At 37.7% G+C, this 21,508-nt stretch overlaps 1 protein-coding gene across 1 annotated transcript in view; it reads left to right on the forward strand.

Moving 5' to 3' along the window:
* Positions 1 to 21,508, forward strand: part of LOC126335984 (dynein beta chain, ciliary-like) — a 782,187-nt gene that overhangs the window by 623,784 nt on the left and 136,895 nt on the right. The window contains exons 40-41 of the mRNA XM_049999461.1: positions 11,250 to 11,460; positions 17,531 to 17,807. Of these exons, the coding sequence (XP_049855418.1) occupies positions 11,250 to 11,460; positions 17,531 to 17,807 (488 nt within the window). The remainder of the gene's footprint in view (positions 1 to 11,249; positions 11,461 to 17,530; positions 17,808 to 21,508) is intronic.

Raw genomic sequence — 21,508 nt, forward strand, 5'->3', positions numbered from 1 at the left:
CAAGAAAAGATCCTTGACGTATGCCCTTTACAACTGAGAGACATTCTAACGTTTGATTATTTACCTTAACTGTTTTCTATTTTCCAAGTATGACTGCATTAGGCATAGAGCATTCTCTCTCACTCCGTAGTGGTAGTGTTTCTTTATGGGAATACCAGATGAGACCATATCTAAAGCTTTCCTGAGGTCCAACAATAATGCACAGATAATATATTTATTTTCAAACCAATTGTGTATTTTTGCTACCATACTCTCCACTGCTTTGACTGTAGAAAGGCTGGATCTGAAACCATACTGTGAGGAGGTGAGTATACCATTATATTCAAAATATTGACTCTTCTGTTTATGCATGCAGTATTCTATTATTTTTGATATTATGGGTATAAGTGATATTGGTTGATAGTTGTCTGTTGATGCTATATCTCATTTCTTATGTACTGGTTTAACTACAGATATATTTAAACATCCTGGATAATTACCTTCATTTAAGATTTGTTGATTATCTTAGTGGTGTTATAATTTGATTTCTGATATAATTAATTACATAATTTGAGAGACCATAGTAATCCTCTGCTCTAGAATTACTGAGCTTAGCTATTGCCATCTTCTCAGTTACACAAGTCCAGTGAAAGCTGTCTGTCTGCTAACTGTTCATTTCTGGCAGCAATGCCTCTGCCTTACTCACATTCTCCATTATGCTGTTATCTTATTGAGGACTGACAAAATGTGCATTTAGAATATCAGGTGGAATTGGTATCTGGTATACTTTATCATCACAATTAGTGTCTGTTTTAATAATTTCCCATTTGGTGTTACAATTTTGCTTTGATATTTTCTTGCAGCATTTAGGACAACATGCTTCAAAATTTTCAGTTAACAGCTCTAGATATTTGTTGGTAGATTCATTTGCACCTGCAGTGGTTATTATTTTATGCCATTTTATTAAATTCAATTTACTTATCAACTTGTTTAGCTTTGATTTGTTAATTAATTTTAAAAATTTTCTACAGTGTGTGGAAGTTTCAGGTGCTTTAGTGATAAGAGTTTGTCTGAGCCATAGTCCCTCATGATTTGAAATGCCTAGCTTGATTGTGTTGAATTCTGTTTTGTTTAGATGAAAATTACAAATTATGTTATCTAGACATGCTTCCTGTCTTGTGGGTGTGTCATTTATGCAACTGAGGTTAAGGGACCTTAATGTATTTAGCAAGTGATCAACCTTTCTATTCTTAAACCTGATGTCTATATTGATATCACCAAGTATTAGTATTCAGTAATTTTTGTATTTGAGTAGCAAGAGTATCAGTTTCTTCAGAAGCTCCACAAAATGGTCTTCATTGTGTTTTGGGGCGCGGTATACTGAAGCTATTATAATTTCCTGGTTTGGCAACATTATGGCTGCAGCTTCAAATTTTGCTTCTACGCACAGTCCACTTACATCTATAGCTTCATAGATTAGGTTCACACTATTTTTAACATATACAGATATGCCATGTCTAATACTTGTTGTACAGTAGCTGGTTGCCAATTCATATCCAAATGGTACACTTAATTTAGGTTCTTCATTGCTAAACCAGTGTTCATTTATTGAAATCACAATGCAGTTTAAGTTTTCCAGCCAATACTGAAGTTCATTAAGTTTGTTCTTAAGAGACTACACATTAATATGTAAGAACATTACACTTGTATTTATCTTACTGTGGCTTTCCTGTAGCCCTTCAGCAAAAAATCATTGAGATGGGATGGAACTGTTGCTTTCCTCTTCCTGGTATACTGATATGGCCATTTGATGGATTTTCCAATGTTGACTGCTCCTTCAGATGCCATGGTGGTGAAGTTCTTATCTTAGTAAGGGGATGAGCGGCTCCTATTACTTCTGCCAGTGTTGATGTTGCACTTTCCATTGCCTGTGTTTCTGATGATAATGATTCTTGGGATGCTGCTACTGGTGACTGTGGCTCTGCTGCTGTTGTCAATGGTTGTTGTGGTTCTGCTGTTGACTGGGATGATGATGTTGCACGTTCCAGTACTGCTGTTAATGCTGCATCTGCTTCTATTTTTCTTGGTTCAGTGTGGTCAATCTCATTGTTGGAATGTGATTGCATATTTTTTCAATCTTCCTGGTTTTTTGATTTTTCGACTTCTGGCATGATGGTTATTGCTAAGTTGTTTCTCATGACTAAGGTCTGCTTTTTGGTTGTTATTGCATACTTTAATTTTCTGCATAATTTCTTTCTTATATGCAATCCTTGCCATGTGAAATCTTGTCTTCTTAGGAATCTGTTTACATCAAGGACTGTGACACAATTGTATTGTTCACAGGTTTTTACACTGTACTTGTTCAGCTGATATATGACATAATTTGTCTGTACCCTGTATTGCTGGTATGGAATTGTACACAGTATCACCCTTGTGTGTAACGTATTCCTGATTAACTCTTCTACAGCATTTCAAACATTACAGGTCGTCTTCCAGTTTCTGCTGTCATTTGATCCAGCACAGGTGTTTGATTCTGCTATGATTGTCTCTAGTAACTTCATGAAATAACACACCTGGTTTAACAAAAGGATGTTACAGAGAGTATTTCTTGTGATAATTCATTTAACAGGCTGATGCAGTTTCTGATGTTTTCGTCAGTCAGCATAAGAACTTTAGTTTCTGGCATAGCTGTATTACATTGATTCCTGATTCCTTTCCCTGCTAATTGCATTTCTTTTTTGTGCAATATTTACTTTTACTGGGATGTGTTATGTAACAAAATTATTGGAACATTCAGAAATATAACTGTTTTGTTTTTCCTTTTATAAATTTGCTCTACATTTTCAGTCATCTGAACAAATTGACGCACCGTTTGTTGCACCCATACAGTTTAGTTGTTCTTTTAGAGCCTTCAAACTGTCAGTAGGGTGTGCAGTTAGAGCATCCACTCGCAAAACTTCGTCTTTCATTCGTTGTCGGGAAATTTCATCTTGAGTATTTCCTTGTACCATGTTTAGTTTCGAGCCATTGATTTCATTCTGTGCCTTGCACTGACCAATTTACATACTGTGCATTATGATGATTTACTTTTCTGCACCATGCTTCGCAGAAAAAACATTTTTATTAGAACAAGCATACCTGGAATGCTGGTACTGTTGTGTCGTCATTTCCATTTCGTTTGTGCACTTTAAACATATAGTTCAGAATTGTACTACTCACTTATTTCAAAGGTTTTCACTAGTACATGCACTGATTTATATTATACTGTGTCCACAGTTTATACAAATTTCACTAGCTTGATATTGTAACAAACTCTCTTGTAATGGCGAAAATTACTCATGTAGACTTGATTCTTCTCTTGTTTATTTTCACAAATTTGACTATATCACAGTATTATTTCACTAAACACTTGCTATCTTGGTTTGTTTCACTATACTGTTCACTATATGTAACTGTTTCTACTTTCTCTGATTATCCTGTGATAATATGATGCACAATACACGTAGGAGCACTATAGAAACCTCGACATCGATATATTACACATATTTGTCACTCTTCATTCTATACTTGAAGCACTAACACACTCGTGATTTGTAGTGTCCACCATGCTACTTGTGCAGAAGTGCACTATAGTGAGTTACAATTAACACTAATCTGTTAACATAGTTGATTACAGAAATTACTTGTAGATTTCAGTTTTTAATCCATTACAAATCATAATACTATATGATGACCATCCAAATGTAAACGTGAACTTTGTTCATTGGACTTACACGGCATGAGCAGTCTGGCATCTTGGGAAATCTTTTATAGTAGAATGAAGAGGGGATAGAAAGGGGATAGACAGACACATAGTCAACACACTCAAGTCTGTCATTTCAATATCACTTTGAGTAAACAGGTAATAGCTGTGTCTGTTGCACAATGGATTATTATTCATTTTTCCACCAAAAAGGAGTGAAAGCAAGTGACATTTTGAAGAGACTGCAAGCACAGCTTGGTGACAGTACTCTGTGTAAAACCCAACTGTTTGTTTAATCCTTTTGAATCCAGTGTCAGAACGTAGCTGACACAATTTTCTGATATGGCTCCAACTTTGGATGAGTTTCTGACATGTTTTCACTATTGTAATTTCCACCTGCACCATTTTTGGAATTCATTAGGTGCATGGCAGCACTTAGTATATAGCACTGACACCTCAAACCATATTGTGTTTGAACCTTTCTAGTAGGATAATGACCAGTAGAAAATATGTAAGTGATGATACTGCTAAGTGGCTTCTCAAAGACATTGAAAATGAAGGAGAATTAGTGATGTAAGTGATCATGGAGAGATTGCTGTGTGCACTGATATCAATTCTATTGAATCACAGTCTACTAATGGAGTGCAAAGTCTTGAAGAGACCCAATCTGTAGCAAATACCTGGAAGTTTCATCACAATGGTGATGGTGGTTTCATGAAATTTAATTTTTGCTGTCAAGCAACAAGGTTTCACCATTCCTCATGGTTTTTGACCAAAATCCGAACTTTATTATTTCCACATCATCTTCACTAACAATCTTATTAGTGAAATCTATAAACATGTTTATTAACGAAGGAAAAATATCACTCCGCTTACAAAACACTGAACATGGCACTCGTGGAATGATGTTTCATTAAAAAAATTGAAGGTCCACATCTACATCTACATGAACACTCTGCAAATCACATTTAAGTGCCTGGCAGAGGGTTCATCGAACCACCTTCACAATTCTCTATTATTCCAATCTTGTATAGCACGCGGAAAGAATGAACACCTATATCTTTCCGTACGAGCTCTGATTTGCCTTATTTTATCATGGTGATTGTTCATCCCTATGTAAGTTGGTGTCAACAAAATATTTTTGCATTCGGAGGAGAAAGGTGGTGACTGGAATTTCTTGAGAAGATTCCGTTGCAACGAAAAACACCTTTCTTTTAATGATTTCCAACCAAAATCCTGTATCATTTCTGTGACACTCTCTCCCATATTTTGCAATAATACAAAACGTGCTGCCTTTCTTTGACATACTCCATCAGTCCTATCTGGTAAGGATCCCACACCACGCAGCAGTATTCTAAAAGAGGATGGACAAGTGTAATGTAGGCAGTCTCCGTAGTAGGTCTGTTACATTTTCTAAGTGTCCTGCCCACAAAACGCAACCTTTGTTTAGCCTTCCCCACAACATTTTCTGTGTGTTCTTTCAAATTTAAGTTGTTTGTAATTGTAATACCTAGGTATTTAGTTGAATTTATAGCTTTTAGATTATACTGATTTATCGTGTAACTGAAGTTTAAGGAGTTCCTTTTAGCATTCATGTGGATGACCTCAAACTTTTCGTTATTTAGGGTCAACTGCCACTTTTCGCATCATTCAGATATTTTTTCTACATCATTTTGCTGTTTGTTTTGATCTTCTGATGACTTATTAGGCGATAAATGACAGCGTCATCTGCAAACAACCGAAGACAGCTGCTCAGATTGTCTCCCAAGTCATTTATTTAGATAAGGAACAGCAAGGGGCCTATAACACTACCTTGGGGAATGCCTGAAATCACTTCTGTTTTACTCGATGACTTCCCATCAATTACTATGAACTGTGACCTTTCTGACAGGAAATCACAAATCCAGTCACATAACAGAGACGATTTTCCATGAGCACACAATTTCACTACGAGCTTGATGAAATATTGAACGGGGCCTTGAATTTGAATGCTGAACTATTTGGCTGTTTTACAGTAGACTGTTTAGAACAAACTCCATTTTTCAAGGATCTTTTCCCCTGTCTCCTTTTTTATTCAAATATTTTGAATGTTGCATTTATTTTCACTCGTCACAGCACAGGTGTGTCACTGTATAAGAGGGAGCAAGGTGAAGGATGTTAGTGAGTATATTGATGGTAAATGCAAAGAACTTGATGTATACCAAAAAGAAATTTGGCTGTAGATGAGAGCACAGTAGGATTCAAAGGAAGAATTCAATTTACGTGCTAATATCCTTAGAAGCCTATGAAGTGAGGCTTACGAGGTTTGTGTTTCTGTGAGTCAGACAGTGATTGTGTTTTCCCCAAATTCTTTATTATGGTAAGACAACTATTAAAAGTGTAATTCATTCTGATTTACGAGGGCTGCTATATATATTTCTGGCCTAATAATGAAAATACGAATATTTATCAACGAAAATGGTTTATTGTTTTTCAAAATATTCTCCATCAAGATTTATACACTTTTGCATGCGCTCAAACCAATTTTCGAAGCACTTTTTCCACTCCGATTGAGACACCTCCAAAACATGGTTTTTGAATGCTGCAACAGCATCTTCTGGCAACGAAAATCGTTGACCACGCATTTTTTTCTTGATGTGTGGGAATAAAAAGAAGTCATTGGGTGCTAAGTCAGGGCTGTACGGCGGATGACCCATCACTTCGACGTTTTGGCCGGTCAAAAAGGCGCTGGTTTGAGCCGATGTGTGACAGCTCGCATTGTCATGGTGCACAATGATTCGTCTTCTCTTGTTCATTTTTCGAATTTCTCCGAAGACTTCAGGCAAACAAATGGTGGTGTACCACTCAGAATTGACCGTCCTACGTTGCTCAAGCGGAACAGTCGCTACATGACCAGTTTTGCCGAAGAAACAGGCGACCATTTGCTTCGAAGTGCTTCTTCCACGAACAACTTTCGTTGGATTTGGCTCGTCTTGGAAGACCCACACGGTCGATTGCTGTTTTGTTTCGGGCTCATACGCATAGATCCATGATTCGTCACCTGTGACGATCTTATAAACGTCTTTTGAAGCACCGCGATCGTATTTTTTCAGCATTTCTTTACACCAATCCACACGAGCTTTCTTTTGAGCGATTGTCAAATTGTGCGGGATCCAACGAGAACAAACCTTTTTTACGGCCAGGTGTTCATGCAATATCGAATGTATGCTGGTGGGAGAAATGCCTAGGCATGCCTCTATCTCACGGTATGTCACATGACGGTCTTGCATTATCAGTTCACGTACGGCATCGATGTTTTCTGGCACAACGGCTGTTTTTGGACGACCTTCACGGAATTCGTCTTTGAGCGAGCGTCGGCCACGATTGAATTCGTTGTACCAGTTTTTCACAGTGCTATAGGATGGTGCTTCGTCGCCATACAAAGATTTAAGTTCATCGATGCACTCTTGTCGTGATAATCCACGTCAAAAGTTGTGAAAAATGATTGCACGAAAATGTTCACGAGTTAATTCCATTTTTGTGCCAAATTGAGTTCTTCAAGTCCCTGTAAAAGAAAAAAAAATTGTCGTAAGTCAAAAAGTTCTGAGTACATTTATGCTAAAAAATGTCAAACTTTCCAATGGAAATGTCAGATTGCACCTGGCAACACTTAGTGTTGCCTAGGCCAGAAATATATATAGCAGCCCTCGTACCTTGTGGAACCCAGAGAGTGGTTCACTTTGCACAGCAATTGCAAGCTTGTCCAGATGGTTTAGACTATCATATCTTTACTGACAGGTTCCATGCAAGTCCCCAGAGTTGCTCAGAATTGCAGGAAATGCCATTTCATCTGACATGTATAGCTATATCTTTTAGGAAAGACTTTTCATGCTATTTGAAGAAGATGAAGCTTGATGAATCTGAGTTACACACTTATCAGAGAAAGATGAAAATTACATATCTTTCAGTCCGTGACAATGTTCCATACATTTTTTGGTCCTCAAACCTAGTTGATCACTGGTTACAGAAAGAAAGAGCCTTTGCAGTTCCTAAAACTGTCTGTTATTTTGCAATACTCTAAGTTTATTGATGGAGTTGTCAGGGCTTATCAGTGTTGTGGTAACAGTTTTACAAGACAATCATATAACTGGTGGAAAAAATTATTCTTTTGGCTGATTAAACTTATTCTAGTTATATGCTCTACTGAATACAGCAAAATGAATGTGGAGAACAACTGCAGACTCAGCTTTCCTATAGAAGAAATGTAATCAGACAGCTAGTCAGCCATGTGAGAAATACAAATTCAGAGATAAAAGGAAGACTTCACCCACGAGAATGTTTTAGAAGTTAGATACAGAAAAAATTCTAAATAACTTTAAATAAAACACCACATGTAGTTTTAAAAACTAGTGTAAAAGAAAATAAGATTGTTAAGTAACCTCATGTTGCATTTTTTTTAATGGTAGCAAAATAACCTTTAATCCCTCACATATTTAAAAGGATAAAAGAAATAAATTATGGGGAGGATGCAGTGAGTGGAAAAATAGGCTTGGAAAACTTTAAGCCCAGACGTTTCAAAATAGTTATGATAAAGTGAAAGATCAAAGCTATAAAAGATGTCCAGTGACCAGTAGCATTAAAGTCAATATTCAAACTGTGTGTGATATTGTAGAAGGTTATTGCTGCATTACTGTTGCCAAGATTGCATTGCCGGTGGGAATACGTGTTGGCCATGTCGATACCATTTTATCTTACAAACTTGGATATGGAAAAATATTTGCAAGGTGGATTTCATGTTGTCTCACCAAGATTCAGTAGAATGCACAGAAAGGCAACTGTTGACAGCTTCTGAATCACTGTGAAGAAGCAGCCCAAATTACAGACTGCAACAAAACATAGGCCCATCACTATACCCAGGATGTGTATGGAGTCAAGGAGAGTTCAAATGGGGGCACTGATCAAGGCCAATGCTCAAAAAAAATTTGACAACTGTATTTTGGGACTCAAAAGATATATTACTGATTGACTACCTGAATGGGAGAAAGATAGAGAATGCGACATACTACTGCAAGCTACTCGATAGTGCCATGACTACTTACCACAACAAACAGTGCCAGAAACTGATTCGTGATGTCCTCCTCCTGCATGGCATTTTATGGCTGCATACAGTGGCACTAACTTGTGAAAAACTCACTGAGCAACACTGGTAACTTTACAATCCAGACTGCTCCCATGTGACTACCACATTTGAGTCACTGAAGAAGGCGTTAGGACGACAGAACTTTGAAGATGACACTGTTGTTGAGCAAGTTGTGTGCTGCTGGGTACTGGGGCAGCCAACTTCTTTCTTCAATGAAGGAATTGGAAAGATTCGTATCTATTAGAAAAAATGTAATTCTTTTGCTGGAAACTTTGTAAGAAAATAAGGCACGCCATTTTTACGTCACCAATAAAGCTATGTTACGATATTCAAGCTTTTATTTGAACAGTCGTTATTGATATCAGCAGAAAAGCAGCTATTCTGAGGAAACACACTGCTCTTTCTCTTAAAATACATAGCTGTTTTTTATCTACTAATTCATTCTAAATAATTGGAATCAGTCTTTCCTCCTCATCCCGTCCAATAAGTTTGCACTGAACCAGGTTTCTGGGTAACTTTTCCAAACTCTCCTTATTTCTTAAACCTCCCAGTCCTTTTCCTTCACAATCCATTCTTCTGCCAGAAGAAGAAGACATTCACCCTGAACATTTGCAAATTTAAATGTCTGCACATGTATATTCTCCCGCTAATGCTTTATCTATCCAATTACATTATATTTTCAAAAAATGATTATTTTCATTGAGGTAGTAAACATTTAGATAATCATGCTGATTTTAGAGAATACTATAAATTGTGTCTATACTCTGGGAAAATTAAAAACCTGTCAACTGTGTCCCCCCACTGTTCTTATTTTATTCATTCTTCTTGGCCACAATTATCGTCAGTTTTCTTCTCTATGTGAAGGCTTGTTGTACTGGAAAGTGGAGAATTCCATAAAATCTGAATTATTGAAATGTTTTTTATTACAGACTGAAGTCACACTTTTCTACAGTGATAACCAGTTTTATTAAGCTGCTGTACATTCTTCAGATCTTCTGAAAATAAAAAAGGCGTTTTATCTTATCCAGGCCAAGCAAAGTTTGTTTTGTGCTCCACTCAGTGAGGGATGAGCTAAATGCCAGCATATTGACATGTATGGATTATGCTCTTTTCCATTCAGTACTATGCTATGGAATTCTTTTTTGGGGTCATAGTACTGAATCTAGAAAATTATTTATACTGAAAAAAAAAAGCAATCAGAATAATCCTGTACAAAAACAAAGAGGAATGTGTAAACCACTGTTTAAAAATTAAACATCTTGCTTCTCCCTAGCCAATATATATTTGAAATTCTCTATTTTATTAAACAAAACATCAGTAGATTGCATAAGAATCTGGACAGTTGCCACAATGACAGAAAGTCAAAAAAGTTGTTAAGACTAGTTCCCCGTTCTACTTAACAGTATAGCAATAGTGTTAAATGTATGGAAATCAAACTCTACAACCATCTCCCAAAAGAAGTAGAAAGTATTTAGGGGGAAAATATATATATACCTTAAGAGCACTCCTAACAAAGCATTGCTTTTACAGAATACAAGACTTACTTGAATGTGATCTATCACAAATTAAATTATATATTTTTTATGTTTCAAAATCAAACTGTTTCATTAGAAATGACTTATTGTCCACGAATGACTTTTGATGTCTGATTATGACCAAAATTATTATTTGAAATTATTCTTATTCTGGTATTATTATTATGAATACATACGTAATATATCTTCAGTGATGTATACCCTATAAGAAACAGTGCTGTGTCTGTATAAGTTCTTGTGTCATTTTTTTGACTTGTCCCATATCATGTTGTACACTTCGGTACATTGAATGATTGAGTTGATCAATAAAAATACAGATAAAAATCTTACTATTTAACAACACTCTAGAAAAAAATTGTAATGATCTGGAATTTTGAGCTAAAAAAATCACAAAATTGAAGTAATAATTCTGGGACAGAAGTGAGATGGAATTAAGATAAGTGCCTCAGTTTTGAAGTACTTTTACAGTATGTCATAGAAGTAGTTACTCAAATAAGTCTTCTGGAAAAAATAATAAATAGAACTAGTCTCAAAATTCCAGCTGAAAAAAATATGACAAACATGAAAATGCACCAAAATACACAGGAGCATAAATAGGTAAAATAGAGTGAGTTACAAAATTTCAATATCTTGAAGAAACAGCTGAATTGAAAAATTTGCGATATATGTAAAAGTTAAAGCATAAGTTTGACAAAAAATAACACTGGACTTTTCATTGTTTAACTTATCCTTTGAATTTTTTGTAAGCCTGTATTGTGGTAGAAGTATATGTACTTATTCCTCTACCATCATTTTAGTTTTCCACGTGTATGAACCACTTTTTTATATTCATGATTTGTTGGAATATCAGTGATGTAGTATTATTCTTTTGTAGATTGTTCAACTTGAAGAATTATTAGAAGTACGACATTCAGTATTTATTGTTGGCAATGCTGGAACAGGAAAAACTATGGTTTGGCGCTCACTGTTCAAAACATATCAAAATATGAGAAGAAAGCCTGTATTCAATGATCTTAATCCTAAGGCAGTTACAAACGATGAACTTTTTGGCATAATCAATCCAGCAACAAGAGAGTGGAAGGATGGTGAGTGACTGATTCCATTTGCCTACTATACATTTTATAAGAAGGAGTAAATGTAAATAAAAATGTTAACTAAACTGAACTCCACAGTGAATTTCTGCATTTATGTACATAGTGTGCAAGCCAGTACAGTACTGGAAGAGGGAATTTTGTGGTATTGCCAGTCATTTCCTTTGCTGTTCCTCTCACAAGTTGAGTGAGTGAAAAATGGTTGCCTGTGTGCTTCTGTATGTGTGCTTCTGTATGAGCTTTCATATCCCTCATTTTTTATTCTGAATGTTGGAGACAGTGCAGTCACTCTGCAGCCTGTCACAAATGCTGGTGTTCTGAAATTCATGATTACTGTTTTGTGAAAAGATTGTCTTTTTCTCTCCAAGGAGCACCATATAAGCTCATAAAACATTTCTAAAACACTCTCAAACTGACCAGCAAAACATTTTGCAGCAAGCCCATGAATTGCTTTGATGTCTTCCTTTAATTTGAACTGGTAGAATTCTAACTCTCTGGCAGTACTCAAGAGTGGGTCACTCTTGCATTCTGTACATGGTCTCCTGTGTATTTATTTTTATTTTTTATTTAATCAGATCTGATTAGTGTCATCAGGCCCTCTCCTACATCAGACCAGGCTTTCACAAGTACAGTACCATTTTTAAATCATACTTATCTATGAAATGACAATTTTATTAAAAACAAAGATTCCAAGACTTACCAAGCAGGAAAGCGCCAGTAGACAGGCACAATAAAATAACACACAAACACACATACACAAAATTTGAGCTTTCGCAACCGGCAGCTGCTTCGTCAGGAAAGAGGGAAGGAAAGGGAAAGATGAAAGGATGTGGGTTTTAAGGGAGAGGGTAAGGAGTCATTCCAATCCCGGGAGCGGAAAGACTTACCTTAGGGGGAAAAATGGATAGGTATATACACGCGCGCGCGCGCGCGCACACACACACACACACACACACACACACACACACACACACATATATATATATATATATATATATATATATATATATATATATATATATATATATATATATATATATATGCTTGCGAAAGCTCAAATTTTGTGTGTGTGTTTGTGTGTTATTTTATTGTGCCTGTCTACCGGCACTTTCCCGCTTCGTAAGTCTTGGAATCTTTGTTTTTAATATATTTTTCCCATGTGGAAGTTTCTTTCTGTTTTATTTACATCATTAAAATGACAATTTTAATATGACAAATAGTATTAAAATGATTTGAGTGTCTATAGAGGCAGTGTGAGTAAATAATACTGACTATGAACTAATGAAGTTAATACTGACAGAACTTCTATTACTGCTGCTACCACTAATATTAACAATATTAATATTAGTAGTAATAATAATAATAATGGTGACAACAATAACAATAATAATAGCTGCAGGTATAAAAAGAATTTATAGTTATACAAAATAGATGTTTTCTGGTACAGGGAGATGTGGGGAAAAGAAAGTTATGGGAACTGCAGCAATAAGTTTACTGTTATCAGTCACTGTTTATTTATATCCAAAACACATTGTGAAGGCTTGAACCTCAATCATCAGGTGGATTTACATGTGTTAGTATGAGATACGTGTGTGTTGTGATTTTGGGGTAATTTGAGCAATGTCAAATGGAGAAAAGGATTTGCATACCCTTGAAGTTTTTATTCCAATGCATGTATTCAAAAATTCAAACAGAGCTCTCCACAATTCCAAAATAATAATGTTGTTACGGTATATATTCTTTGTACTTCAAGATAATGTTTCTGTTTTGCTATATTGTTCTTCACAACTAGTAATTCCAGGCCCCATCTGTATTCTTTTTCATTTGTTTATTTCCACCTTCAGATATATGTTTAGTTTTTAGCCAAAAATCTCCTCAAAAACATGTTGTAAAATAGTGTTTTGTTTCTCCACTGGACAGCCCCACAAGTTACCCCAAAATTGTAACACAACTGACACATGTTGTACGAACACATGTAGATCCATCTGATGATGGAGATTTAAATCATCGAAATGACTGGTAACAGTGGAACTTATTGCTTATTTTATATCAGTAATAGTCACAGTAAAAGCTAACCTAAAATGTTTGCATTTAAAATGTAACTGCAGTAGCTGCTTGTGGGAAGTTGGGAAGTGAGGAATGTCTGGTTGGAAAGAATGAAGCACATTGGTAACAAGTGTGTGTAGGGACAGTGGTAGTCATTCTTGTTGCTTCAGTAAAAATTTCATTAACTGTCTTCTGAAGCTGGAGATGTTAATCAGTTCTCTAGTATAATGGAAGAGGTTATTCCAGAGTCAGGCTCCTGCTGCTGAGAAGAACTTCGAGAAAGTGGCTAAATAGTGGAATGGGGCAGAAAGGATTTTGCTCTGATGGGAACAGCTGTTTCTACCACATTGTTCAGCCAAGATTGTTAAGGTTGATGATGGATATGAGGGACAGTGTACATTGATAAGACAGCAGATAAGACAGAGGGTAAGGAAATGTCTACACTTGTCTGTACACAGCCATGATAGCTGTACATATGATGGTGAAATATGGTCAGAGAGGGAAACATCACACATATAATGACCACAAGCATTGATAACCAGTTCCAGGTACTATGAGCTTTCTTGGAAAAGACCTTTTACGATAACATCACTGTAATCAATTATTGAGAATATAAGTGTTTACACAAGATTCTTTTTGAGGTCAATATGGGAGAGATTTTTATATTTTTGTGGGGCATGGAGAGATGCTGAAGCCTTTTTGCAAATTTCAGCTACATGCTCAGTCAAATTTAGATTTTCATCTGTTATCAGTCCTAGACTTTTTAGTGAGGGAGAGAAATTGATATTTGTCTCATTTAGAACTAAACACCATAGAGATTCTCAGTTTTTCTGGCTAATGAGCCTGCAATGACCAACCAGTACCACTTGGGTTTTGCATGGCTTGAACTTTAACACTATATTCTGTACCCACTTTGATAGTGCACACAGGTCATACTGAGATTCTCGAGAGCTGTCTCCAGGTTTATTGGGTTTACACTGAGGTACAACTGGAGGTCATCAGCGCGCATGTGGTATTTGCAGTAGGACAAAACCAATGACAAATCAGTGACATAAAATGAAAGGAGTATAGGACCTAAAACTGAACCCAGGGGGACACTTGGTACTACCCGCCTCCACTGCGACTTTATGGTGCCAGACATGGCACTCAGACTTGAGTGAAACCATTGCACTGCACTTGGTGAGAAATTTAGCTACTAAGTTTGATCAGTAACATGTCGAAATCAACATTGTGAAAGGCTTTGCTGAAGTCTAAGACACACATGATAGTCACCTCTAGTGCATCCACGGCAAGTTTGAGGTCATCTGCTACCTTTATTAAGACAGATGTTGTGCTATTATGTTTATGGAAACTTGATTGATATATGTCTAGTAGGTTGTTTGTAGTTATGTAGTTTGTTAGCTGGCTGTGGACTATGAAGGAATAATGCAAATAGTTCAGTAATCATAGGGTGCTGTGTCAATGTCCATTTAGGTAGTAACTTAACTTGCCCCTGCTTCCAGGTCTCAGGAAAAACAGCTGTGGTTAAGGAGTGGTTGAAGATATCTGTTATAGTGGTCAGTAGTGGGTCAATAATAAATATCATCATGACCAGTCTGACACACATGATGGCTTTTGATGGTATAGCAAGTAACATGCTTTAGATAGAATTTTTTATATCTACAGTCATTTGCCCCCATGAAGTAAACAATGAGTCTATGTTTCAATCCCGATTCAGCTGGGTTACAGGTAGTGTGAAGTACTGGTTCAGTTCTTAGGCTGGAACAAAGGGATCAGCAGCATCTTTTACCTTGCCTATATCAATACCATTGGACAGCTGATATATTTCTGTTGTTGATTAATGTGTGGGCATAGCTAAGTTTAGCATTTCTCACAGCTTTACTTACTCTGTTCTGCTTCTGCTTGTAAGCAGTATGATTGTCAGGCATAGGGCACAGCTTGTATGCCTAAGTGCAGGGTCTCTGAGATTCATGAGCTGTTTTAGTTCTCACTATAACCCTGTACATAATACTTGGATATTTGTTCCAGCACAAGGCTGGTGGCACACTACACATAAAATATTCCACCATTTGTGTCTGTGCAGGCCGGTCACCAGAGGCCGGCTGCAGTTGGCCACATGGCTTGTGCACATGGAATGGTATCCACTGCACAGTCTACCTGCTTATAAGTGCAGTGTAGCAGGCATTTGCCCTAGTATTGTCCTCATACTTATTGTCTGCAGCTGCTTGTATGAGTAACTTGATTGTTCCTATGTGGTATCTATATTCTCAACTGTTGTTTATTTGTATGTGGAAGAAGAATAAAGTTTGGCTCACTGTGGCTGTATTGTTTTTAGTGTCTTAAAGTGCAACACAAATGGTGAAGAGCGTGGTGTTCAGTTTTGCATGCTCATTCTATTTGATTGTTCCTTTACTTCTCCTGTCCAAGGAGGCAGTGCTCCAATCTCTCCTTGAGCAGCAGCAGGCTCATATGGTTGCTGTCATGAACTTGTCGGTCACATTGACGGACTATGCAAGCTTCTCTCATCTCTCATGGTCACTCTCATCATGCTGTGTGAATGCTCCTACATCTGTTCACACAAGACTCTCAGACACACAAAGGAAGTACTCACATGGGACTATCAGACAGTAAATGTCAGCAAAAATGCAAAAATTTGTCCTTAGTGTAAACAATTCTGTGAATACTATCTGGGAGTACCTGACCGTCTGATAGCAAAAACTTTCACATGTATCCCAGCCCTTATAACGTTCCTTCCATATATAAACAAATGTCATAATGCTGTTTCATATTAATGATTACAGGACCAAATGATGATGAATGGTGATGAATGTAAGACTGAGTTCCTAAGATTATATGGATTAATGGAGAGAAGCAGGGGGATCATTCTTCTCTCTCTCTCTCTTTCTCATGCAAAGGCTCTCTTTTTCTGATGAGAAGGTGCCCAGTTAATTTCTTTTGATAATCAGAGCTGTCAAGAAAAATTATGGTAATAGTGCTAACTTCTCTTTATGTTACAGAGATTATTAGTTATATGCCACACTGTCCTGATGTAGACAGAGAGCTGAAGTGAAGTAGAAAAGAGAACTGGGTTTGAAACATTGAAAATAATGAAATGAACTTTATAGTCATAATCAAAGTAGAATTTCTCGACCACATCATGAGAAGGCATCTGTACTAACTACTCTAGGTGATTGCTATTCAGTGGAAGATAACATCGTAGAAGTGTTGTAAGAATAAAAGGTTTTATAACTCAGTGTGGGAAAAAAATGAAAAAGAAAGAAAGGTACTTTTACTATTTTTGGAATTCATGGCCATCATATGTTGTTATCTAGTCATCAGAGGTATGAGTGTATTATAATTTGCTGGGCAGAAATGGAATGGTTGTAGCAGTAAATGTTGAGGGAGTGAACAAAATAACTGATTACCTGTCAGATCTGCATCATAAGAGTGCTGTTGTGTGTACATGAAAAGCAATGCGAACCAATATTCTAGGAAGTAATTATTCCTATTTGGTATTCCTCATGTAGAACACATTTTGAGAATATGCTCTAGTGACCAATAATTATGCAGTAAATGCATTTGAATGACACATTTTCCATGTAGAATGTGTAATGGATATGCCTTTTATTCAGACACTCCTGAATGAATAGCAATCTAATAGCCAATCAGATTTTTACTAACAGTTACAGGATAAAATACTGTAGTTTGGTTTGATAGAAATCAACTAACTTTTGGAAACAGTGTGTTAGAAGTGATTTAGTGTCTGTGGCATGCTGTGATAGTAGTCTACATGACAGGAAAGATGTGTATTTGGAAATGAAATCATGAGCCAAGGCTGTTTGCTGAGTACAACTGTGTTCAAAAAGCAAGTTATATCCTTCTCATTGATAGTCTGGCAGAGCAGTCCAATATTAAGATGTGGCACACATTTTTGTTCAGTGTGTTACCACGTGCTGTGGTCTAACAGTATTTAAGCTTATGGAAATGAAAGATTTTGCCATTTATTATCTTGTTACAGGCCTTCTTTCAGCCCTCATGCGAGATCAGGCCAATTTATCTGGTGATGGACCAAAATGGATTGTTCTTGATGGAGACATTGACCCTATGTGGATTGAGTCTTTAAACACAGTAATGGATGACAATAAAATTTTGACACTTGCTAGTAATGAGCGAATTGCTCTAACACCTGTGATGCGCCTGCTTTTTGAAATATCCAGTTTACGAACTGCCACACCTGCCACAGTATCTCGAGCAGGAATATTGTATCTAAATCCTCAGGACCTTGGATGGAACCCGTGAGTCTGTTTTTCTTGTCACTAAAAGTATGAATATATATATCTCTGGAATGAGATCCATCCTTCATGAAATCTTTCCCACTCCACCAAGAGTGTCTTTCCGCCATCCACCTAACCTTCGTAACCTCTTGGTTCATCCCTATGAAATCCCCAAACTACCTTCCCTACCCTCTGGCTCCTACCCTTGTAAGTGCCCCCGGTGTAAAACCTGTCCCATGCACCCTCCCACCACCACCTACTCCAATCCTGTATCCCGGAAGGTGTACACGATCAAAGGCAGAGCCACGCATGAAAGCACCCACATGATTTACCAACACACCTGCCTACACTGTGAAGCTTTCTGTGTGGGAATGACCAGCAACAAACTGTCCATTCGCATGAATGGACACAGGCAGACAATGTTTGTTGGTAATGAGGATCACCCTGTGGCTAAACATGCCTTGGTGCACGGTCAGCACATCTTGGCAGAGTGTTTCACCGTCTGGGTTATCTGGATAATTCCCACTAACACCAACCTATCAGAACTCTGGAGATGGGAACTTGCCCTTCAGTATATCCTCTCTTCCCGTTACCCACCCGGCCTCAACCTCCGCTAATTTCAAGTTACCGCTGCTCATACCTCACCTGTCATTCAACAACATCTTTGCCTCTGTACTTCCGCCTCGACTGACATCTCTGCCCAAACTCTTTGCCGTTACAAACGTCTGCTTGTGTCTGTATATGTGTGGATGGATATGTGTGTGTGTGCGAGTGTATACCTGTCCTTTTTTCCCCCTAGGGTAAGTCTTTCCACTCCCGGGATTGGAATGACTCCTTACCCTCTCCCTTAAAGCCCACATCCTTTCGTCTTTCCCTCTCCTTCCCTCTTTCCTGATGAAGCAACCGTGGGTTGCGAAAGCTTGAAATTTGTGTGTGTGTTTGTGTTTGTTATTGTTTCTATTGACGTACCAACGCTTTCATTTGGTAAGTTACAGAATCTTTGTTTTTCGATATATATTATAACACATACACAAGTAGTGTGTGTGCTGCTAAATGGCAGATAATAAATGCTGTGTATAAATTCACTCATCAAATAGAACAAGCCTTAAATAGTACTGTAGTATGTCACCAGTTGGTATTTTTTTGATCTTTTCAAGGCTTTTGGTTTTGTAGATCATTACAGTCTCTTTTAAAAACTTAAGTCTTACGGACTCATAGCTTTACACACAGCTGATTTGAATCATATTTAACAAACAGAATGCAAAAAGTGGTGCTGAGTAATTCAATGTTGAAACGGCAGAAAATTTTAGTGAGCTGGTGAAAATCACAAAGGATGTTCAAAAGGATTCATTTTTGGGTCTACTCCTATTCCTTATATACAGGGTGTGCATTAGTTCCAGGAACATTTTCAGTTATTTATTGCACAAGATTTAAACATTGTACAGATGTCATACATATTGCATTTTGAAGAGAAACTCTGAAAGTTTTTTTTTTTTTTTTTTTTTTTTTTTTTTTTTTTTTTTTTTTTTTTTTTTTTTTACAAACATTCAATATGTGAACCAAGAGTGACCCAGCATACGTCAATATGGTAATCAAATTCTTGCCATACCCGTCCCAGCATGGCATCATTGACGGTGGCAGTTGCTTTGTGTATTCTCTCCTGGAGCTCTGCTACATCATGTAGTAGAGGTGGTACATACACCAGATCTTTCTTATTTATTTATCCATCCGTAGGCAATAAGGATTGTATGGTATATACAATATACAGTACATACAATAGGTTCACAAATTTATAATTATCACAGTTGAAATTCATGAATATTGTAACATGAAGATACATTTTAAGCCACTTAATATCACAGTTGATAATTTTTACTTATTATTATATATTTACATCATTCCAAGTAATAATACCAGAGAAGGAAAGTTGCTACTCACTATATTGCGGAGATGCTGAGTCGTAATAGGCACAACAAAAAGATTCACACAATTATAGCTTTCAGCCATTAAGGCCTTTGTCAGCAGTAGACACACACACACACACACACACACACGCACACACACACACACACACACACACACACACACACACACACACTCCCCCAAACACAACTAGCACACATGTCTGCAATCTCAGAGAGCTGAAACCACACAGCGAGCAGCAGCACCAGTGCGTGATGGGAGTGGCAACTGGGTGGGGGTCAGGAGGAGGCTGGGGCGGGGACGGGGAGGGATAGTATGGTGGGAGTGGCAGACAGTGAAGTGTTGCAGTTTAGACGGAGGACAGGAGAGAAGGTGTGGAGGCGGAAGGGGGTAAGTAGTGGAGAGGAGAGAACTAAAAAGAAATTAAAAGACCTGGTGTGGTGGTGAAATGATGGCTGTGTAGTGCTGGAATGGGAACAGGGAGAGGGCTGTGTGGCTGAGGATAGTGACTAACAAAGGTTGAGACCAGGAGGGTTATAGGAACATAGGATGTATTCCAGGAAAAGTTCCCACCGGCACAAATCAGAAAAGCTGGTGTTGGTGGGAAGGATCCATATGGGACAGGCTGTGAAGCAGTCATTGAGATGAGGGATATCATGTTTGGCAGCGTGTTCAGCAACAGGGCGGTCCACTTGTTTTTTGGCCACAGTTTGTCGGTGACTGTTCATGTGGACATTAGGCTGTTGGTTGTCATGCCTACATAGAATGCAGCACAGTGGTTGCAGCTTAGCTTGTAAATCACATGACTGGTTTCACAGGTAGCCCTGCCTTTGATGGGATAGGTGATGGTAGTGACCAGACTGGAGTATGTGGTGGTAGGAGTATGTATGGGACAGGTCTTGCATCTAGGTCTATTACAGGGATATGAGTCATGAGGTAAGGAACTAGGAGCACAGGTTGTGTAAGGATGGACGAGTAAATTGTGTAGGTTTGGTGGACGGCGGAATACCACGGTAGGAGGGGTGGGAAGGATAGTGGGTAGGACATTTCTCACTTCAGGGCACGACGAGAGGTAATCGAAGCCCTGGCAGAGAATGTAATTCAGTTGCTCCAGTACTGTATAGTACTGAGTTATGAGGGGAATGCTCCTCTGTGGCCGGACTGTGGGACTTTAGGAGGTGGTGGGTGACTGGAAGGATGAGGCACAGGAGATTTGTTTTTGTACAGGGATGGGAGGATAATTACAGTCAGTGAAGGCTTCAGTAAGACCCTCAGTATATTTCGAGAGGGACTGCTCATCACTGCAGATGTGATGACCACGGGTGGCTAGGCTGTACGGAAGGAACTTCTTGGTATGGAATGGGTGGCAACTGTTGAAGTGGAGGTATTGCTGGTGGTTAGTAGGTTTGATATGGACGGAGGTCCCCTTTTATTTTTTATTTTTTTTTATGTCTTTGATCCCTTGTGGAAGGTTGTTGTGCAATTTAATCCCATTATTATACATGCTATATTGAGTTTTTGATTTGTTTTTCCTATAGATGTGGAAGTGTTGTCTGTGTCTGGTTTCATGTACATGTATAGAACTGTTTCTCAGGAACTGCTCAATGTGTTTTTTTTATGTATATTACTGTCTGCAAAGTGTACTCACACAGAACTGTCACTATACTCAAAGATTTGCATAACTCTGTGCAATGGGATCTATCGCTACTTTTAGTTATGATTTGTTCGGCCCTTTTTTGCAACTTGAATATTGTTTGTCTGTTCTGCTCTGTTGATCCCCAGAAGGATATATATAACTA

Source organism: Schistocerca gregaria, chromosome 2 (genome assembly GCF_023897955.1).
Source record: "Schistocerca gregaria isolate iqSchGreg1 chromosome 2, iqSchGreg1.2, whole genome shotgun sequence".
Lineage (NCBI taxonomy): Eukaryota > Metazoa > Arthropoda > Insecta > Orthoptera > Acrididae > Schistocerca > Schistocerca gregaria.